At 39.0% G+C, this 23,456-nt stretch overlaps 1 protein-coding gene across 1 annotated transcript; it reads right to left on the bottom strand.

The window, feature by feature from the left end:
• Window positions 1–1,382: 1,382 nt before the first annotated feature.
• Window positions 1,383–12,787, bottom strand: PM20D2 (peptidase M20 domain containing 2). Its single transcript, XM_034991375.1, has 7 exons — window positions 11,792–12,787; window positions 9,376–9,524; window positions 6,882–7,024; window positions 5,424–5,578; window positions 3,174–3,309; window positions 1,999–2,106; window positions 1,383–1,771 (listed from the first exon to the last, which is right to left on the bottom strand). The coding sequence occupies exons 1-7, from the start codon at window positions 12,245–12,247 to the stop codon at window positions 1,620–1,622; spliced, it is 1,299 nt and encodes a 432-aa protein (XP_034847266.1). The 5' UTR covers window positions 12,248–12,787; the 3' UTR covers window positions 1,383–1,619.
• Between the last annotated feature and the right edge of the window lie 10,669 nt (window positions 12,788–23,456).

Here is a 23,456-nt window from a genome sequence, read left to right as displayed (position 1 = left end):
GAGCTCAAGGCTCAGGGGCCCTGAGTGACCTGCTTGGAGCAGAGAGACCAAACACTTGTCTCTCTTTGACCTTCCATTTTTGGAATACACTCAAATTTGAGGACTCCCTTTAAAATGAAGTATACTAGAGCCTTACTATATTCACAGCTTAAAGTATTTGCTTTACCAGATACTTTTTTTTTTCACATTCTTTTATCATGTTCAAGAAATTCACACTCAGAACCAAGAAAAACTTACAATACTTTTAAACTAGTATTGAGATAGCATGGGGCTTGAGGAGGCTTAGAATTCTGTCTCCTAAATTCAGTAAACTGGACAGGATGGCTTCTGAGTCGAAGCCTGAATAGGGCTGCTGGGTAGAGGTGACCAGTTATATGACATTAATATTCAAAGCAAATAGACTTTGCTCCTTTCTCATTAAGTCCCTCTAGAACACACTGGGCTACCAAGCAAACACTTCACAGAAATGAGTCTAACCCGTCTATATTTTGTCCTATTACAGAAATATGGAATTAGGAATAGCACTTTAATGCCACTTCTCAGAGTTAATTAAAAAAAATTTTTTTTCTTATTCTTTGTACCTGAGTTTCTAGTTGTTTCCCACAGCATTTCTGATTAAAACCTGCTTTTATTATCAATGAAAAGATTCTCTAAACCAAAACAGATATAGTCAGATATTCAAAATGAACGTTCCCTAAATTTAGCACTTGAATTTTAAACTATTTCACCACCTTATATCAAAAAAGAAAAAAATCTTTCACGGGTCAATTCTGAATATAAAGTTTGAAATCCCTTGCATCTTTTAAAATACACTTATACAACAATTAAATATTTAATTAATATTATTAATCAATAATATTAATTAAAATAATTAACATTTATAAAATATTATCACTGATAAACCATGCATCATCCAAGTTGTTTAAGAAATGCCATCACAGGGGAGCCTGGCCGGCTCAGTTGGTGGAGTGCGCGACTGTGATCTCACGGGGTTGAGTTCGAGCCCCATGTTGAGTGTAGAAATAACTTAAAAATAAAATCTTAAAAAAAAAAGAAAGAAATGCCATCACATATCAGCTCCTAAAAGATCACAATTGCATCAAACACAGATTTGTGAAAATTTTCATTTTATTTATTAAATTAATTTTTTAAAGATTTTTTTTTTTTTTAATTTATTTATTTGAGAGAGAGAGAATGAGAGACAGAGAGCATGAGAGGGAGGAGGGTCAGAAGGAGAAGCAGACTCCCTGCCGAGCAGGGAGCCCGATGCGGGACTCGATCCTGTGACTCCAGGATCATGACCTGAGCCGAAGGCAGTCGCTTAACCAACTGAGCCACCCAGGCGCCCTTAAATTAATTTTTTAAAAGTAAACTCTCCGCCCAACATGGGGTTCAAACTCATGACCCCGAGATCAAGAGTCACGTGCTCTACTGACTGAGCCAGCCAGATGCCCCTGAGGTCAGGTGTTTTTGCCACATCATGTCCTCATTTTTCAGATAAGAGGAACTTGACTCCCTTAAGACTAAAAATTAAGGATGCCTTTCTCCATCATTAAAAAAGATTAAAGAAAAAAACTATTACTTCTTAATGATCCGTAAGTGGCTCCTAGATCTTCCTTTTATTCTACTGTATTTAAAAACTCTTCTTGAAGTTTCAATTTAAAGTCCTCTTTGATTCTCTGTAACAACTCTGGTTTAAAAATAACATCCAATGCAGTCATTGCCAAAGCTTTGGCGGTACGTAAAGTGTAGAACTGAGCTTCCTGTGATCCTAAAAGGTGGAGAAAATAAATGAAGAAACCTCCATATTTATTATAAATTACTGAACTGTTTTCAGGTTAGCACTCGATACCAAACTGCCTCTCCAAATGCCCACCACAATACAGTATTTTCTGAGGTCATGTTAGATAATGAAATAACAATAGGCTAAATTACATGGGCAGCTATAACCACAAAAAGAGAGCATATGCCAACACGTTCACTTCTAAGAACACTTACCTGCAGCTTCCGTATATTGTTCTGTATGATTTAAGGCATCAGATCCAATGTAAAAATATGGATGAATCCCAGGAACCACAAAAGTAACATTTCCAAAATCAGTAGATCCTTGGAAAGGCACAACAATCCATGAATTTCTAATTGCTAGTCCAATGAACACCAGACCATACTTATCCAATCTCTACAGCACCTGACATGATTTACCATTCCTTTCCTTCTAGAAATTCTCTACTCCTTTGGCTTCCATGACTTGAATCTCTCCTGATTGTCTGGCTTTCTGTCTCCTCTAACTGACTTCCTCTGCCTGTCTCCTAAGTGCTGGTAATCCCTAGGGAGTCATCTTTGGGCATCTTCTCTGTGTACTTGAGTGACCTCAAAAACTCCTGTGTTTTCAATCACCTTTCAGATATTGACATCTTCTATATCTCCAACCTAGACATCTTTTGGGGGTTCTGGATTCAATAGGCTACTGAATAGCTCCCCTTAAAAGTCCTATAAGCACCTTAAACTTAACATACTAATAATATATACCAACATACCATACCCCAACCTGCTTTCTCCTGAACTCCTTATCTCAATAAATGACATTAACATCCCATTTCTACGGCCAACTCCTTTTGAGTCCACCTTGTCAACATCTATTATTATATTTTAGGAGAACACTCTAACATGCAAACATATTAGTAATGATGCTTTTAAAAGGAACAAAATCTAAAATAACCCTCAATACACTTATAACTATTTAAATTCTAATAGTTGCTTACTAAACAACTACTAGTAAACAACCGTAATAGTCACACCTCAAAAACTGGAATGCCCCCTTATAACTTGCTAGCCTGTCTACTGATGACTGAGAATGAATTAAAATTGTAGTTCTCCTTTAAGTAGCTTACTTAAAAATTAGAACTAAGCAAATTTAAACACTAGAAATATTTAGAATACAAAGGAAAAAGTATGCTGGCTATTTCTAAAAACAAATCTGCTCACTTAACACTTTACATTCACTGAAGAGTTCATTAGTTTCTTTCCCCTAACCATTAAGTTTGTGAAAAATATTATCAAAAACAAGAGCAATACCCCCACCTCCAAAGCTGCTAAACAAAACCATTTAACCAAAGATGATATTTTCCTTCCCCAAACAGCACAATATAGTATATATGAAGGAACCTAATTACCTGAAGAGCCATTCAACATTGCATCTTCTGAAATAAATTCTATTCCAAGTTTTTTTCCGTTTTCAATATAAGCTTTCCAGAGGCTCTTATTGGGAAGAACATTGTAATAATCATGTGCTCCACCTTTAATTTCTACCTAATAAGAAATTATAAAACAAATTTTGAAATAAAAAACTCATTCACTATCTAATTTTTAAACCAGCAAGAGGTTTAAGGGCACACTTTCCCTTCCAGATATAAACTCTCTCAAATATTTTACCTTTAAAAAATATGTATTTTCTATAATGAGACTTCCCTAGGACCCTATCTCCTAATGTGATATATGTACCAAACCACACAATGTCACCTTGCTCTACTGGCCAGTGAGTCTCAACTTTAGTAACTTCAGTAGGGTACAGGGGGAACCCAGGAATCTCCATGTAAACCAGCACCCCCACGTAATTCTGATGCAGGTGGTCCAAAAACCAGACACTGAGGAACACTGAGCCCTAGGCTGTAGCCTCTAAAAGAAAAAATTAAGCTTTACTCATACCCAAAATACAAGCCAACACTGACACCACTGCTTGGTCCGAAAGCTTTAAAGGTACCCTGAGAGAAAGATAGAGGAGGTTCACAATGAAGAAGGGTTGACTACGGTCGTCACTTATTATTTATTTATTTATATTTTAAAAGTAATCTCTACAGCCAACGTAGGGCTCAAACTCACAACCCCGAGATCAAGAGTTGCATGCTCTACCGACTGAGCCAGCCAGGCGCCCCTGAGTCCTCACTTATTAATTTCAGTATTTCAGTGTATGAAGATTTACAAGCACTTTATAGGTGGCCAGTTAAGAGGATTTACAGATTTTGTTTTGATTAAATCCAAATGGGTAACAGCCCCTCAAACGAAAGGTAATGTCAATAACACTAGTAAAAGCCAATTATAAAATGGCAGGGTGGACATTTCTTCTATTCTTAGCCAACATCTAAGTTAGAAATAATGACCACCTGGTCATATATTACAAATCAGCCAATATATTAAAAATGTAAGTAATTATATTACATTTAATATAATTTAATTTATATTTAAATATTAACTTATATTATTAAATATAAAATTTATTATTTTATAATATATTAATTTAAATATTTAAAATATAATTTTTATATTATTATATAAAATTAACAATTTTTTCCTCTCTGGACATTTATACTGCCCGAGAATCACTGCTACTGTGAGACACCATTCACTCTCTGAGTAAGTCATACACCTCCAGTCTAATGAGAGCAGAAACAAGTAAGGGAGTAAGGATGAGAGCGAGGCCCTAACTCTTAACAAACACCTCATTTAATTCTCACAAGAACCCTAAGATAGATTATATTATCTCCATTTTTCAAGAGAAAATGGAGGCCTAAACATATGAAATAATAATAAGATAGTAATAATGTTTCCAAAAGTTACAAAATCAGCACCAATCCAGATCTTGACTCTCCAACTGGACTATAAGCTCCTCCCAGGGCAAGAATATGTAATACTCGCATTACACTGGATGCCCTGTATGACTGCTATAGATGTCACTGATTTTATGGTTCAAATGAACAAACTTTCCAGCAAGCCGTAAGTATTTATATCATTACTGCACATACCTATAACTTCACCAAAAATAGCTTTCGTTGATTTTGCCATAAAGTTCCCTTTATGGGAACTATACTGAGTAATTCTGAAAACATAACTGCCAATAAGGAAGGTTATAACTTGCAAAAAAGCAGGGATTATAGTTCAGCCCTATGAAGAGTTATTCCAAGAACAGTGTAATAAGAGGACTGTAGTCCTCCCTATGCGGGCACTGAGTAAAATAAGTAAGAATTAAAGACCTTCACATCACCTATTCAGTCAATTGATTTTACATATTCAAAACACTGCCAAATGATAAAGGAGCAAGGTAGGTTCTAATCTAACTTAAAAAAAAAAAAGACTTATTTATTCATTTTAGAGAGGGAGAGCTCATGTGCGTGTGCACCTGCGGGGTGGGGGAGGGACAGAGAGAATCTCAAGCAGATGCTGTGCTGAATGCAGAGCCCCGTGGAGCTCAATGTCACTCACGACCCTGAGATTATGACCTGAGCTGAAATCAAGAGTCTGATGCTTAACCAACTGAGCCACCCAGGCGCCCCAGGTTCTAATCTAACTTGGTAATATTCTAACTAAACAACCCCAGCCCACATATATACTTCTGATTATAACTTAGATTAACTCTTAAAAGTTCTTACTGTACACCCAGTAGCCAAAGCTGCAGCTCTGAAGCAATCTTCTGCCTTTTTGGTCAAAACTGGAAGTTCTTTCATTGAGGGTGCACGGAAGTAATAGATTAATTCAGAATAAGAGGGAATGATATTGGGTTTTACACCACCACTTTTTATTATGCCTATAAAAAGAACCAAATTACTGAAATTCAGCTTGGAGACCATTTCTTTAGGTTAAAATACACCTATAAAGTTTTCAGCCAATATGTACATGAAGAAAAACAATTTAAATTTACTAGCCTCACAGATATACCAATCAAAGATTTTGATGTGTTGTACAAAAGTTTCTATACATAGGGTAATACTTTTTAGCTAATAGGAAAAAAAATTGTCTATAGGTACTTTATTCTAAGGAATTTATATAATGTTAAGAAATTATGTTGCATGACTATAAAGAAACTGTTAAAAAACTTTTATAATTATCCAGCCTTCTGAAAGAGACGTTTATTTCAGTAGGCTTCACTACAGTTGTACATTTTGAAAAACTTTTGACCCAAGGGGGGAAAAAATGGTGTAAGGTTCTGTAATTACCCTCATACTTCCAGAATCCAATGAATATTTTAAATGGCATTTAAATTATGGGAACATAATTTTTATACCAGCAAGAAACCAATGCAGGTCAAAGATCACTAAGCACTATTAATTGTCAAAACAAATGCGTTTATTTGGAACTACACTGAGAAGGAAGATTTAGCCATTCAAAGTAATAACTAAAATAGATATACAAAATCTAAATTTATATGACCTGCTCTCAAAAATATTATTTCTACATATTTCTCTTAAAAAAAAAACTAAGAAAATTGGTAAACGTACCACTATAAACTAATTTCAGCCTGTAACAAAATCAGGTAAAGAACAGATATTAAAGTGTAACAATATCCCATATCATGAGAAAATAAACTAAAAAATAAATTGGTACCTTCAAGATACTGTCGTTACATTAAGGTAACGCATAATTTATCATTACATTAAGGTGATACTGTCATTACATTAAGGTGATACGCATAACTTAAAAAGATGTTACTCAGGATTAACAGCACTTGAAAAAATAAAACCAGTAACCCTAACTGTTTTTAAATTGAGGAAATTATTTGCTACCATTAAAAGACAGTGAGGATAACTGGAAAATCAAGATTCAACTTTCAAATACCCACAGAAAGCATGTATGTCCTTACGTAAAACCATTATTTCTAATACTCAAAATGACCATTCCATTTACGCATAAATTCTCTTAATTGTCTTCTTACCCAACATAGACAAACATCCTAGTATTCTGTCACATGAATTTCTGAAAATGTTTAAAAAGTTTGGAATATTCACATGAAGTACGTAAAATGTTTCCAATTTTTAAAACTCAAGCACTAATTACCTTGCACTGAAATATATTAAGCACCGTCTATTACACAAAATATCTGACATTCGTACCATGAACTCTCCAGGTTGGTTTCATTTGCTGTCTCAACACGGACAGATTGTTGTAAGCCAGGACAGCAGCATCTAATGCATTTACTCCTTCCCAGGGATATGCAGCAGCATGAGATGCTTTTCCGTAGTATTTCACAGTCACGCTAGGAAATCAAACATCATTTGGAATTACTCTTTTCAAAATCACTAAAGAAAATCCAGGTACTGTAATTAGAATTACCCAACAAGTATTCAGAATTAATTCAGACTGCTGGAATTTTTATTCGCAAATCATTTGTAGAAATAATGTAACAATTTATGTACCTTAGTTATAGTTTACTGTTATGTAACACAGTGACTGACACAAAGATGGCATTCCCCAAAAGAGAGAGAAAAAGACAACTTTGCTCAGTCGACCTCCTGTGCGAATTAAATCTGTATACGACTCAAGTCAAACAAACATGCAATTCTGTGTTAGGTGCTGGAATTACAAAACAGTTGGCTCCTGTCTCCTCCTACATTGCATTGTGATAACTTCATATCAAAGGTCTGCAAAACTCAGATGATTCTGTCTTAAGGGTGGGAGAAGGTAAAGGAAAACCGCAATAGGTGACAATTTGAAATGCGTTAAGACAGCCTCTGAATAGCAGATTATACTCACAATATTGTAAGATACTCTAGCATTGTCCGTTGTTCCTAATATTTTATTAGTGTTCCAAAACACCTGTGTCACTAGTATCTCAAAATTTTATCAATTACTGTTGTTCTACTTCCAAACAGTTCTCATATCAATCTAACTACTCAGATACAATAAAAAAAATAAGGTTTAAGGAAAGGATTGCATATGAAATAGTTTATTTATAAACATGACTTGCTTAGACAACACTTTTTAAGCCTAACTAATAGTATCCACATTTAAATTATTAAAAAGCTACTCTAGACTTATTTTTTTTTTAATGGACTAGATTCAAGAGTCCTTGGTATGCTCGTATTTCTTGACAAATTCAAAACATTCTGTTAGCAAAAGAAAAACAAGTGAAAGCATCCAAACACATTTTTAAGATTTTGTTGGATACTTGTTATTTCCTTGATATATATCTTATCACCGTTATATTGAAACTGGAATTTTAACAAAACTGGTGATAAATATAAAATGGAAAAGGACAGTCTTTATGAAAATGGCTCTAGCACCATTTCTCCCAGGGCCCAAATCTATGTACAATTAAAGTACAATAAACTACAGGGAAAGAAATGTTAATGGTCATTTTATACCAACATTAGTATTTTAGCATATTTTAAAACGTATTTTAAAAAACATATTTTACGATGAGCACCGGTTGTTATATGCAACTAATGAATCATCGAACACTACATCAAAAACTAATGATGTACTGTATGTTGGCTAACTGAATTTAAATAAAAATATAAAAAATAAAAATTAAAAAAAACAAAAACAAAACATATTTTAAACAAACTGACATGGAATAATTTTTAAGACATATTCTTTCATCTTCGAAAGCAAAAGCCAGACCAACAATATATAAAAAAAAAAAGAAGTAAAATGTCAGCATCAGACAAATCAGAAAAGTATATACTGACAAATTCCACTAAAATCCACAGCTAGTTAGTTTCTGTATCCTCTCTCAGAAATATAATTTACCGTCTTCGTAAAGAACTCAGATTACAATCAAGTATAGAAGTGTGTTTTCTTCCCAAGTCTAATAAAGCTGCCTCTTACAAATCTATTCAGTTGCAAGGACAACCCCATATTAAAGGGTAGATATTTTCCAGAAAACAGCTTGCTCAATTTAAAGTAGAGTATGTGGGGGTGCCTGGGTGGCTCAGATGGTTAAGCATCTGCCTTTGGCTCGGGTCATGATCTCCAGGTCCTGGGATGGAGCCCCGCATCAGCTCCCTGCTCAGTGGAGAGTCTGCTTCTCTCTCTCTCTCCCTCTGTCCCTCCCCACCGCTCGTTCTCTCTCTCTCAAATAAATAAATAAAATCCTTTAAAAAAAAAGTAGAATATGTGTTAGGACGCCTGGGTGGCTTGGTCTCTTAAGTGTCAGACTCTTGGTTTTGGCTCCAGTCATGATCTCACAGTTGCAGGATTGAGCCCCACCGCGGGCTTTCTGCTCAGTGTGGAGTCTGCTTCGGATTCTTTCTCCCTCTCCCTCTGGCCCTTCCTGCTTGTGCTCTCTCTCTCTCTCTCTCAAATAAATAAATAAATAAATAAATAAATAAATAAATCTTTTTTGAAAAGTAGAATATGTGTCAACATTTGTTTGCTGTTCTAAAGGCACTGTTTTAATAGTCTAATTATGAATACCATATTAAATCTCAACTAGAAGAGGCTTACCAAATGTTATTCAAAGGAAATCAAGTAAGGCATCACATCATCATTTTTCAATTTATTTTTTAAATGTATAAATATGGAGTTTTAGTCTCCAGTTAGGACATGTAAATATTTTAATAGTCTGTTTTCCACGAAGGGGCTTATTTCAACTTGATTACTCACTCATGTTCAGCCACATCAGGTAGATAAGCAGCATTCTCTTGGGATGGGTGGGCCATAAAAACAACATCAAGATTTTTAAAAGCCCCTGCTTCAATTAAATCAATTTTGCCACCACCATCTTCTTCTGCAGGGGTTCCCAGGACAATTACCTAGAAGGAGATACCTGTGTCAGAGCAAAACCACAACAAAAAATCCTCGGAGGAAAATATCAAACAGGTTCCCTTGCATATGTATTCACAACCTACATTAAAGTGCTTAAACTATGTGGAGAGAGGTTTTGTTCTCTGACACTTCAATAATGCAGGGGGCATAAACCTATGGTGCTAAATTAACCACAAATTTTAATTTACACTATTATACCAATTCGGTGACACATATGCACTAAAGCTACAACAGGAAGCTTCATTTTGTAACTCAATTTTATATAATTAATGGCAGAGATGAAAAAGAGATAAATTCTATTTACTGAGCTCCTCCAAATTCCTTAGGACTTGTTTCTTAAAGCTTCTTCTTGACTAAGTCTTTTAGTAACGTATATAACTACTCATAAGCACTCTACTGGTAAAGAACTTTCCAGTTACTTCCTAGTTATTCCCACAACAACCCTGTGAGGTAGGTGAGCCATGTGTGTCATCTTTTCAGGGATGGTGGTTTGGAGGCAAGGGGTGAAGTCACAGGACACAAAGCAAGTCTCTAGGCAAAGCAGGGATTAGATGTCCTGATCCTCAGGCCTGAACTCTGGTTCCTTACTGAGATACCTCATTAGAAGGTCTTAACTTATTAAACTTTTAGGAAGAGCATTAAATAAACCTTAACACCACAGTTAGAAACAGCCGACTATTACACAAACTTACTAATTCGATTCCATCAGTTCAACCAGGCAGAATTACTGGTCACCAAACACCTAATTAAACAAGAGAGAACTTTACAGAATATACATTTTACTTTGATATTTAAGCTTAACTTCTTCAATTTTTAAAAACAAAGAAAAATGATCTATAAACAACCAATACGGGCGCCTGGGTAGCTCAGTTGGTTGAGCGACTGCCTTCGGCTCAGGTCATGATCCTGGAGTCCCGGGATCGAGTCCCGCATCGGGTTCCCAGCTCAGCGGGGAGTCTGCTTCTCCCTCTGACCCTCCCCCCTCTCGTGTGCTCTCTCTCTCTCTCTCAAATAAATAAATAAAATCTTAAAAAAAAACAAAACAATACACTTTCAAGATCATGTATAGGAATACAATGAAACAGGTTGGGGAAAGGCTTGGCTCCTTAAGGGAATCAACATAAATTCCATTTTCAGAGAGGAAAGATAACCTTGCTAAAACTATGCAGTACCCTTCAAAAGTGTACATTTCCCGAAGTTGAACCTTCTTTGGAAGTCTAGAAACCACTCAAACTCTTACATTAACCTACTTTTTACTCTGAGTCCTTGACTCCTTAAATCTGATGACTTCTCAAGTTAAATTTTGCTGACTTCCCTGAATCTTTCATAAACGTGGCTGAAGTTAAGCATCTCCAGTGTTTCGTGCAATGGCAAAGGACACCACCCCCCAACAAAACAAAAACCTACCCAGATGCAAAATCAAGCCCCCAGAAGCAGAAAAGAGAAGGCAGCTAAAAGAGGCTAAGCCACAAAAGATGTAACTGTTAAAAGAAAAGTTACTGACATTGGAAAAAAATGGGCTACAGAATATGAAAGAAAACCTCTGTCTTGCCCTTAAGCCGAATGGAGACGAATGTATCTTAGTTCACAGAACGAAGGATATACCATCTGAAAAAACACAGCAACACGAGATTACACTTGCCCTATAACAAACATAAACGGCACTTCCCCCACTTAAAGAAGGAGAAATTTCTTAAAATCATGAAATACTAAAATTTAAGGATGAATTCACCTATGCAGTAAATGTTCATTCACTTCCCCACTTTTTGTGGGGAGGTTTGGTAGTTCTAATGACTGAAAATTTCCTATCCAAATACCAATGATTCGAATCACAACAGCTCCTATGACTGCCACAAACAAAAGAGGTTTTGGAGCCTCGTAACGAGGGACTATAGGTTTCCCTACAATAACTACTTCTTCCAGAGATTGCACAACCTTGTCAGCAAATTGCGGTTACCTCTGTTACCAAAAATAAATCACAGCGAAAACCAGGCTCGGTTCTAAGTTCTTTCCTTAGGGAGAGTCTACTCAATCGTTTACAACTACGTAAGAGAAAACGAAAAATCTGAAAAATGTCGCTGGGCCGGGAACTCGTGAACTACAGGCTTTTATCCAGGGGTTCTGTCTTCCGGCAAAGGCGAGGCCGGGACCCCGAGGGGAGCGGACTCGCACGGGAAGCGCGGGGTCCTGCGATCCCCGGGTCCCGCCCGGCCTGGGCAGGCGATGGAAGTCCCGAGCCAGGGCCCCACCTCACCTTCACCGGCGGAGGCGGCCCGGGGAGGCTCTCCAGGGCCCCCTTCACGCCCAGCGCGGCCGCCGCCCCGACCTCGGCGATCAGGTTGTGGCCGCAGGCGTGCCCGATGCCGGGCAGCGCGTCGTACTCGCAGAGGAAGCCCAGCTGCAGGGGGCGCGGCGCCGCGCCGACCCCCGGCGGCCCCCACTCGGCGCGGAAGGCCGTGGCCAGGTGGTAGTGCGGCTGCACGGACCACGAGGCGGCCGGAGGCTCGCACTCGAAGAAGCGTGTCATCACGCCGTGGGCCCGGTGCTCCTCGTAGGCCAGCTCGGGCTCGCTCCAGATCGCGCGGCTCAGGGCCCCCAGCCGCTCGGCCGCCTTGTCAATGCGCTCCGCGGCGCGCAGCTTCAGCAGCTCCAGCTCGGAGACGCCGGCACAGGCGCCCCCCTCCACGGGCCGCTCCTCTCCGGGTCTCATCGTGCGCGCAGCCGGTGACCTGCCAGCACTCCGATAGACTGCCCGCTCGGCGGCTCCCTCCTAGCTGCTCACCGCTTCCGTGCACGCTCCGGCGTTCGCGAGCACCCGCCGGAGGCCCAGAGATCGGCTCCGCGACTCCCGGGAGCACCGCCCCCGAGCCCCGGGACCCGCCTCCAGCTCCTCGCCCGGTACAGGGTCCGCCCCTTCTGCTCCCGGCAAATGCTCCCGTCCGCGGGAGGAGGGGAGTGGGGGAGGGGAAGCTGGCAAGCGCCCCCAGGGGAGAGCGCTGGGACGTAGTGCTGTTGAGGGACTCGTCTCTCTTCCGTCTCCTTGGCTGTGCTTACAACTGAATTATGCTTTAAAGTCATTATTACTTTTCTGCTGTTGCTTATTTCCCACAGCAGCAGAATGAGGACGGTTTTATTGGTTAATTGGCATCAGACACAGACCAAGTGGAACATAGTCCTTGAAAAACGCCACTCTCCTTTCTAGAATAGTAATAAAAAAATTATACAAGGTTTTTAGTTCATAAAATTAGATGTCAGTATAAAAATGCTATACAAGAACAGTGGTCTATAGACTCCATACTCTTTTTTAAAAAAAAATTGTTATGTTAATCACCATACATTACATCATTAGTTTTTGATGTAGTGTTCCATGATTCATTGTTTGCATATAACACCCAGTGCTCCATTCAATACGTGCCCTCTTTAATACCCATCACCGGGCTAACCCAACCCCCCAACCCCCTCCCCTCTAGAACCCTCAGTTTGTTTCTCAGAGTCCATAGTCTCTCATGGTTCGTCTCCCCCTCTGATTCCCCCCCTTCATTTTTCCCTTCCTGCTATCTTCTTCTTTTTTTTTTTTAACGAAAAATGTATTATGTGTTTCAGTACTGCCCTCACTGTCTTCTCCTTGAGGTTGCTGTATTATCTAAAAGCTGCAACTACTCTATAGTTTTCTCTTTAGAGTGACACTAGTGTCTAGAACAGCACCTGGAATATAGTAAGGACTGGATATGTATTAGCTATTAGCTGTTATAGTCTATTTGAGTAGAGTAGAACTAAGAATTTAAAATGAGGGATTTTGGGGGGGGGCCCTGGGTGGCTCAGATGGTTAAGCGTCTGCCTTCGGCTCAGGTCATGGTCTCAGGGTCCTGGGATCAAGCCCTGCATAGGGCTCCTGCTCTTTGGGAAGCCTGCCTCTCCCTCCCCCACTCCCCCTGCTTGTGTTCCCTCTCTCGCTGTGTCTCTCTCTGTCAAATAAATAAATAAAAGAAAGAAAGAAAGAAAGAAAGAAAGAAAGAAAATGAGGGTTCTTTTTTTAAAGCCCAAACTAAAGAGTTAATAAAAAGATTTATGGTTGTAAATATTCATACCATTTTGTTGACTTGGGTGTTTGATTTGAATAGTAACACCTATGAAAGAGAACATATGACCAGTTTCATTTGTAACTAATTGATGCTGAACTCAAGTAACATGCTGTGTGCAGCTGCTGTGCACAATATAACTGGGTTTTAAATTACCCAGTGAAGAAATTCAAGATGCCATACTCTTGTTTTCCTCCAGAATGAAGCACAAAGTCTGAAGAAAAAAAAAAAAAACAAAACTTTTGTTGATGATATTCTAACGTGTTTCACATAGTGAAAGCTTCCCTCAGCTCAGCTTCCTTCCCTTAATTTGTCACAATTAGGTTAAATGGGACATAATATATTCAAATAATTAGAAAAATGTGTTTTTTAAAAATTTAATCTATTTATTTTAGAGAAATGTACTTTTCAAAAATAAGTCTAAGGGAAGCTGCATACATGAAGACTCTCTACTACTGTTGTAACTATTTAATATGCTAACAATACCAGAGTAAATGTCATATTTGAACTCGGAAAATACTGTCATTCTCCTTAACACGCTAACTAAATCTCAACCCTGAAGGTAACAAATGTGGTATTAAATTCCTGGACCCCCTTATCTATACTTAGTATATCAGGCCCTGGTATACTTCTGACAAAAATCCCACCTTTATCTATGAAATACAGTATTATTGCTTTATGTGAGCAAAACCAACAGGGGACATTCGTAGAACACTTACCCCGTGGTAAGCACTTAACATGTGCCGGGTGCTTTCCATGTATTAACTTATTTAATCCTCATGATAACCTATGAGGTTGCTAATGTCATTATTTATCTTTATAGATGCAGTGTCCAAGATGACTGCATCTATAAAGCTAGTAAATAGTGGACCCAGGATGGGACAGAAGCCAGTCTGGCTCCCAGTGATCTGCTTTCAGCCACCATGCTTTATTGTTTATGTAAGCAGACATCCAAATTCATAAATGCATCTGTAGCTTGTCTATTTACATCAGAACCCATTAAAAATCACTTACTTTGAATAGCTATACTGTAGGAACTCTGCCTGTTGACATAAGTAGAACCCATGTTTGCTTGTTCTTACCAGACGGCTATAAACAGCAATAGAAAAGGCATACATATAAATTCTAAATAGAAGCTATTTATATGGTTTGTCATGAATTAACAAAGCTGTCACTTGAGGCAGAGGAAAGATAGATTCGTTTCCAGTTCTGTTCCGTTTGTGTGCACACGCATGCTGTATATGTTGGGTTTCTTTTTTTTTTTTTAAGATTTTATTTATTTATTCATGAGAGACAGAGAGAGAGATAGGCAGAGGCAGATGGAGAAGCAGACTCCCCGCGGAGCAGGGAGCCCGATGCAGAACTCGATCCCAGGACCCCGGGATCATGACCTGAGCCGAAGGCAGATACTTAACCGACTGAGCCACCCAGGTGTCCCTATGTTGGGTTTCTTTTGTGGGCACCCTATATTTCTTGCTCATGGTGCTTTGTACCCTTTTGTTGAATAAATGATGATAATTTGTTGAAGGTGTATCTTCCCCAGTAGTGCTGGAGGGAAAAGGAATAGAAGGTGCTAAAATGATTTCATCCATAGAGAGAGTGCAGATATTTTACCAGAAAATAGATAAAACTTAGAGTAAAAACTTAAAAAATATTTTAAAAAAAGGAATTAGTTCCAAAAGTGCGATTCTTGCCGACTATCTTTTCATTTTAACAATATTTGGAATCGGAACGTTCTTCTTCGGAACCAAACCGTGGCCCTGGGTGATTTGGGGCTACCATTGGCAGCATGCCGAGTAAGCAAACTACAGTGCTGCTCTAGGATGTTCCTTGTTCACAACATTGCCCTAACCCCCTCTCCGTGCTCCCCCACCTCAAATACTTACAGTCATCTCCAGAGGACTCTCTAGTTGATATAAATATGCAACTCGAACTAGACAGCATATTAAGAAATCACTTCTGGGCTAAGATGTTGGAAAAACTGGCTGTCATTTTGAGAGAAAGCAGCGAGCTAAGAATTCAGCAGAAAGGTGAATTTTGATTGAAGGTGAAGGAACCCAGAGGAATCGTGTACACATCGTTAAAGAAATAAACCTTGGGGCGCCTGGGTGGCTTAGTTGTTGAGCGTCTGCCTTTGGCTCAGGTCATGATCCCAGGGTCCTGGGATGGAGCCCTGCATCAGGCTCCCTGCTCTGCGGGAGGCCTGCTTCTCCCTGTCCCACTCCCCCTGCTTGTGTTCCCTCTCTCGCTGTGTCTCCCTCTGTCAAATAAATAAATAAAATCTTAAAAAAAAAAAAGAAATCTTTATCCAGACAATGGGTAACTACTGGATGTTATGAAGCAGGGGAGAGTTAAAACGGGATTTTTGTTCTGGAAGAATAATTGATGATCACATGGAAAGTAAATTGGAAACCGACTTTGGTCTGAGACAAGCTAACCGGTTCCTGTGAAGTCCCAGGATTCCAGAAACATTCCACAGGCAGAAGTGACAGTACTTGGGGCCTGACTGAATGTGTTTGGGGGAAGGGGGGCATGATAGAGAGAAGGAAGAAAGATGGCTGAGGTCTGTAGTGTGAATAGGTATGTGGATGGTGCAGTCATTAAACAAAATAGGGGCAATGTGAGCATGAGGGGCAAGCTGATGGATGTGGGTTAGACAAGTCAAGAGGAGGTGGAAGCCCCCACTCAAGAGACCAGCAATAGCACCAAGGAAAGTGCATTTCTGCCTATCTACTATGCGTAATGGTTATATCCAGAGGAGAATTAAACTATCCAGGGAGTGAGTGACTAGGGAGGGAAAAAAATGAAGCTGAGGAAGAAACTCTGGAAAACAAAAAGGGAAGAAGCAAAAGTGTCTGGCAGAATCTTGCTTCTGTTGGGTAAGGCTCTATTACAACTTATTTTTAAGTTCTGTATAGATTTCTTCAAGTGGCCCATGAGGTGAAGGCAGCTATTTCAGAGCCCAGAACATCCTGGTACACAGTTATTTGAGGCTCCCTTTGGCTTCCATCTCTCCTGGCAGTGAGATTAGCTGTTCTGCTGACCATGACCGCTCCTGGAAATGAGAACAGTGAGGTTCTTGGAGGAGGCTTCTCCTTTGCCCCGATTCCCTAGGGCTTATGTACTCCAACACTGGGAGATGTGGCCTGGCTTGTGCTGGATGAGAAGACTTCTCTCCTAAGGTTATGGTGCAGAAAAAGGGAGAGAATTTTTTTTTTTAAAGATTTTATTTATTTATTTGAGAGAGAGAATGAGAGAGAGAATGAGAGGGGGGAGAGTCAGAGGGAGAAGCAGACTCCCTGGTGATGCGGGACTCGATCCTGGGACTCCGGGATCATGACCTGAGCCGACGCAGTCGCTTAACCGACTGAGCCACCCAGGCACCCCGAATTTTTATTGCTCCTCATTGGTAAAACATTTAGAGCTTGGACCCAACCCCATGCTTGAGGGTCCTTCTCGAGATTCCTCTCTCAAGCCATGTGTGTAGCTTGGCCATGTTAGTAATTACTTATGTTAAAGGTTCACTTCTCAAACTTCTTGGTCATTTTGGTGTTCATTATTTTAAAGTCGCTAGCAGGAATGGATGGTGAAGATGGTCATAGGGTGCTTAAAATACTCAGGATGTTTTATAAAAGATGTGGTAATGAAGAGTCATTAATAAATAAAAAAATGTGTGGTCTAAATATTAATAAATAACATCTAGGAATTAGAGGCATGCTGGTAGATGAAGCAGGAAGCAAACTAAACATTTCCAATAAAACCGATTAAGAAAAAACAATTACAGTGTTCCCAAAGGTTTTCCCCTTCTGTTTTGCTGCAAGGTGTGAGACCAAAATAAGGAAAGAAGAGACCCTGGTGGAAAACTTTGGCTGACCAGAAAAGATAGGAAAGCCAAGTTAAGTCTTTCTTACTAGTTAATATTTCAAAATATTTACTGTTTGTTAACATGACACAAAATAAGCCTCTGACAATTGGTTAAATTGAAACCAGAGCAAAACTAGAAGATTCAATGGCTGGCCAGAAGTGGTCAAAGGTACAAAGTTATGCAAAGGGTAGTTTCAATCATGTAAGATGACTAAATCCTAGAGATCTACTATACATCATAGTGCCAATAGCTGACAATATTAAAACTTTGCTAGAAGAATAGGTCTCATGCTAAGTGTTCTTATCACACATACATACACACACACACACACACATACAATAAAGAGGGCAGGAGGAAACTTTTGGAGGTGATGGATATGTTTATGCCATAGACTGTGTTGATGGTTTCATGGGTATATACTTATATCCAAAATCACCAAGTTATATACATTAAATATGTACAGCATTTTGTCAACCATTCCTCAATAAAGTGGTTTATTAAAAAGAAGTGCTTGCAAGAACGTGAAAACCTTCAAAAAGTTGTACAGATTTCTCCCATAGCCTGGTGATTTCCAAGTTAAAGGGTTTTGGGGGACTCCAGTCAACTCTAGGAATAGTTCCTGGCTTAGCTTAAGTAATGGCTGAGAACATTTAAATATTAGTGGTTATGGCAATAAATTATTGTTAATTTTACAGGTTTAAAACATGCCCCTAAATTGTGTATCCTAGGTTAATGTAGCAACAAGGGACAGGAATCTCATCCCGGCCCTGACACTTTATCTGTGTCTCCTCGGACAACCCAGGTTCTCACCTATGAAATGAAATTGGACTCAGTTATGTCTAAGACCCATTCTAGAATAAAGATACCCCCACCCCCCCACCCAAGTATCCCATCTTTTAATTATCCTGCTTAACTACTTCAATAAAATACTTTATTTTTTTATTTTTTTAAAGATTTTATTTTATTTTTTATTTATTTGACAGAGAGAGACACAGTGAGAGAGGGAACACAAGCAGGGGGCAGTGGGAGAGGGAGAAGCAGGGTTCCCGCGGAGCAGGGAGCCCGATGCGGGGCTGGATCCCAGGACCCAGGGATCATGACCTGTGCCGAAGGCAGACGCTTAAACTGAGCCACCCAGGTGCCCCTAAAATACTTTATTTTTAAAGCGTGGTTTGGTAGTAAGACATGCTTTCCACTTTGATTTAGTTGATCACAGAGGGTGAGGAGAAAGGACATAGTACACTCTAGATTCTGATTGTTTCTCCCCAGCCCCATTTTCCTTTTGCTCTTTTATTTTCTTTTTAAATGTCATTTTCTTTATTTCTGATTTTTAAATGTAATACATCATAAAAGTTTACTCATCTGTGAAATGGAAACAATGGTACCTCTATAGCCATCCCACAGGTAAGGCTGTGTGCGAATTAAATGAACTCAGTATAATGTGAACACTGGAACAGTGCCTGGCATATAGTCCTGTACGTACTCAGAAGCATTAGCTGATTTCATTGGGATTATTAGCATTATTTTTTTTACATGTCACCCTAAAAATCAGGAAAGTCAGCAAAACACAAAAATAATAAAAATTATTTATAGTTTCTGATCTCATTGCTATGATTATTGCTACGGAATAGTAACAATATGGCGGTGCGTGTGCTTCCAGACTCCTGTCTGTCTCTCTCTCTGGATGTAGGTATGTTCATGTGTGTGCTACAAATGTAATCTGTTTGTGGCCAGTCCCCCTCTGTGGCTCCCATGAAGGTTCTTTTTTCATCTTTAGGCCAGACCAATCATGAAATTCCAGTGCAAACCACTGATGATGATTACAGTTTTCACTGAATGCTTTGAAGGGAGATAAAGACAGCATTGCATCATACCCTACGGTGTAACAGTTCCTTCAAATGTTTCAGCATCTCTCTTTCCCTCCAAGTCCCTCTCCATCTAGCAGGGCCTCGTGTCTCCCCACCTGCACACCACTTCCTCCACAGCCGCCCCAGCTGCCTCTGGACCCCTGCTCACTATGTTCCTCAAAGCATGCAGACTTGGCTCAGCAGAACCCTCCAATCAGGCCTCTTTTGGACAAACCTCAACCATCTGTTGACTGTACCAGGGTGAGTCAGTTCCTCTGTGTACATGTACTTTGACACATACCAGTGGGAGAGGAGAGAGAAAAGAAAAAGAACCTGGCAAATCCAAGCGGTTGGGCGTCCACACACTGATTCTCTGATCCCCCAAGGGTCTGCTTGGTCGCCATCAGCTCAGCAAAGCATACCCCAAGAGTTCTGGGATGAAGGTCCCAGGATGACCGTGATAGCACCCTGGTCCCTTCAACATGTCCTTTGGATCTCTTAACCCAGGGAAAGCTCTCCACTCACTCTCCATTTACAAAAGTCCGGGTCTATGATGTGCTTTAAATGAAAATAATAGACATTACAAGTCCCCAGTCTCTTCTGTGGTTCTTGAAATACTGTGAGCATCTGTAATTTTGTGATGAGCTAAACAAAGCAGGTGCATCACCACCATCAAATTACTTGGGTTGTGATGTTTTAACTGGAAATATCGCCTCTATTCAAAAGTGATATTGTCATGATGCTTCCCAAAGTGAACCCGGTGCCACAAATCAGTGCCACAGCAGCACTTGCCAATCTGCTGGCCCAGAATTTTATATAATGTGCTGTCTTCCTATATCGATGTTGTGCAGTTATCTACTATTGTAGTCTGCTCAGGCTGGCATAACAAAATACCAGAGACTAGGTAGCTTGAACAATAGAAATTTATTGTCACACAGTTCTGGAGACTGGAAGTCCAAGATCAAATTGCCATCAGGGTTGCTATAGTGAGGCCTCTCTTCCTGGCTTGCACACTGCCATTTTCTCACTGTGTCTTCAAATGGACGTCCCCCGCCTCGTGATTGCACAGCGGTGCGGGGAGGGCAGGGGAAGGGGGGGGGGGACTGCTGATTATAAGGACACCAATCCTATTAGATTAGGGCCTCATTCTTATGACCTCATTTAAACTTAATTATTCTCTAAAGGCCCCATCTCCAAATACAGTCACATTGGGGGTTAGGGTTTCAACCTATTAAATTTTTTTTGGGGGGGGGAAGCACAATTTAGTTCATAACATCTACCAAACACCAGTAGTCCAAGATAACTATATAGCAGCAAAGCAGAGGATTTGTTTTGAATCAAGATCTCATTATGAGCTATAACGTTAAATATTTCTAAAAAGAGACATCTAGGGGCGCCTGGGTGGCTCAGTTGGTTAGGTGTCTGCCTTAGGCTCAGGTCATGATCCCAGGGTCCTGGGATTGAGTCCTGCATCGGGCTCCCTGCTCAGCAGGGAATCTGCTTCTCCCTCTATCCCTCCCTCCTGCTCGTGCGGGTGCACGCTCTCTCTTTCTCTTTCTCTCAAATAAATAAATAAAATCTTTAAAAAAATAAAAAGAGACATCTATAGTAAACACACAGAATTAGACAAATTCTTCATAAAAGCTTTCCAAGTATTTTCCTCGAGAAATTGAAAATCTTAATATACACTTGTGATAACATTAGAATTTAAAGTGTTCATTTCCTTTCAAGAGAGTATTCCTTGAAAATTCACGTTTTTTCTTAGTGATAAATGTGAATCAGATTAAAATGTTCCTCAAAAGTTGCATTTTACAGTCCTATTTGCTCTAATAAGTTTTTTATGCCAAGTAACTAAAATTTAATTATTGTTATTATAAGCTGCTTGACTTCACTAAAACTAGCTTCCTTTGTTATAAATGAATTTGGCTTATGAGAAAAGTTCATTCAAACTGAATTATGGGACAAGAGATATTTAATTCAATATTTTAATTTTTTCAGGCTAATATGATAGCTGGCCAATTTTAAAAATCTAGAATGTCACTTATATTATCATTTTAGAAAAGCAAACATTTTATTCATTGCCTAATTTATACCAAATGGCAACAAGTGATGCTCTCATGTTTTTTCTTATCAAATATCAGTTTATAATTGTACTGAAGTGTTGTTGTTACCCCAATGTTAGTTTCTTTCTCTGGTAATACATGACCATTCAGAGATCTGCAATTATGAGGACATGTAATGTGGATCTATCATGTTGCTTTGAAAACTTTAAAACCCAGATTTGACTATAATATTCAACATCAGAATTTAACACAGAACCGGGTCTCCTGGGTGGCTCAGTTGGTTGAGTGACCCACTCTTGATTTCAGCTCAGGTCATGATCTCAGGGTCATGGGATCGAGCTGTGTGTTAGGCTCCATGCTAGGCATTCTATTTGCTAGGCTCCTATTTGGCATTCTCTCTTTCTCTCTCTCTCTCTCTCTCTCCCCCCCTCTGCCCAACCCCTCGGCAGCATGCCCTCTCTCTCTCTCAAAAAAAAATTAAAAATTAAAAAATTAAAAAAAAAGAATTTAGCGCAGAACCAAATTAATTGTGTAACAGTGTATACCACTATATTTGAGATGGGAATAAAAGGCTTAAAGTTATTACACTGGAATGTCCAATGATTTACAGTCATCACTAAGAGACAGATCCTATGCCACATAATTTTAGAATACTAGAGAAACTATGAGAAAAATACAATGAATAATGCAATGTGTTTGAAGGAGAGGGGGGAAAGAAAGAAGGAAAATAAGCAAACTATGCAGCAGTAAAATTTTTTACATTGTTGTAGTCTTATTTAAATATTTTTAAAAATTAAGTCTGTGATAAATAAAATACACACCAAAAAAACCCATGCATTTTTAGCCCGTGGATCACACACTGAAGGTGAAGTTAAAGAAAACAAACTAAGCTAAATAAATAAATAGAATGACCAAAGTTACCAATTCATGACCTAACCAGTCTATTCGTCTGCTTTCAATTAATGGCTAAATAAGTTTCATGCATCATATTAAACCTGAGTTTCTACATTGCACAATAGGATCATCTATCATAGCTGCTAATCTAAGAGAATTTGATCTTCAAATACCCAAGGCTGTGAAATAAACAAACTCCACACACTTTAACCTGGATTCCAGTTTCAAACCCAAAATTCTCTGAAGTGCTTCTGATGTCCCCTTTTGACTTTTGAGTACTAATATTCCCATTCGCTTCATTGTATATTTTAAAATCAATAGAGAAACTCAGCAAGTGTTTGTTAGTCACCTTTGGTTGACTTAGTATCTGAAACAGCAATAATAAGTAAAGCTTCAGTAGTACTGAGGCTGGTGCATGCAAGGAAATTACATTGCTCTACAGATAATCAGCTTAACCAGTCCACCATCCTGACCAGAGAGCAAGCCTATGGAAGTGGAAAAACCTTAAAAGCTGACAGAAACATCTTATGAAAGTATCAATTGGTCTGTAAGGTAAAAATATTGTAGCAATGGATTCCACTTTTATTTTTTTAAAGATTTTATTTCTTTATTTGAGAGAGAAAGAGGGAGAGCACAGAGGGAGAAGCAGACTCCCCACTGAGCAGAAAGCCCAATGCGGGGCTCCATCCCAGGACCCCGAGATCATGACCTGAGCCACCCAGGCACCCCTCAATGGATTCCACTTTTAGCCTCTGCTACTCATACCAGAGAAATTGGCCACCATCCTTTGCTATACTGCCACTTTTTTTTAAACTTATGATGAAATATAGAATTGATCAAAAGAGAAATCTGTTCTGAGGAAATTTATAAGATTAACAAAGTATATAATATTATATTTTATTATTTATTATAAGTATATAAAACACCGAATTTTTCTGAGTATAAAAGTATATATCTGGTTAGATAAGTATATCTGGTAGAAATGATATAAAAGATTATATATTTGAAAAATACTTTGTGTATTAATATGTTAGAAATAAATTGCACTGAATTAGCAGAGTTAGGTGAACATGACTCATTTGGTAAGGATGTGTCTTGTTCAGCAAGATTCTTGGAAACACAGGTCTAATGAAAAGGATGAGACTCCACAGTTTGAAATTCCTGTAACCAC

This window comes from Mirounga leonina, unplaced genomic scaffold (assembly GCF_011800145.1).
Source record: "Mirounga leonina isolate KUSES-001 unplaced genomic scaffold, KU_Mleo_1.0 Mir_53, whole genome shotgun sequence".
NCBI lineage: Eukaryota > Metazoa > Chordata > Mammalia > Carnivora > Phocidae > Mirounga > Mirounga leonina.
The sequence above is the reverse complement of the archived record's forward strand: the minus strand, read 5'-3'. Positions and strand labels throughout refer to the sequence as shown.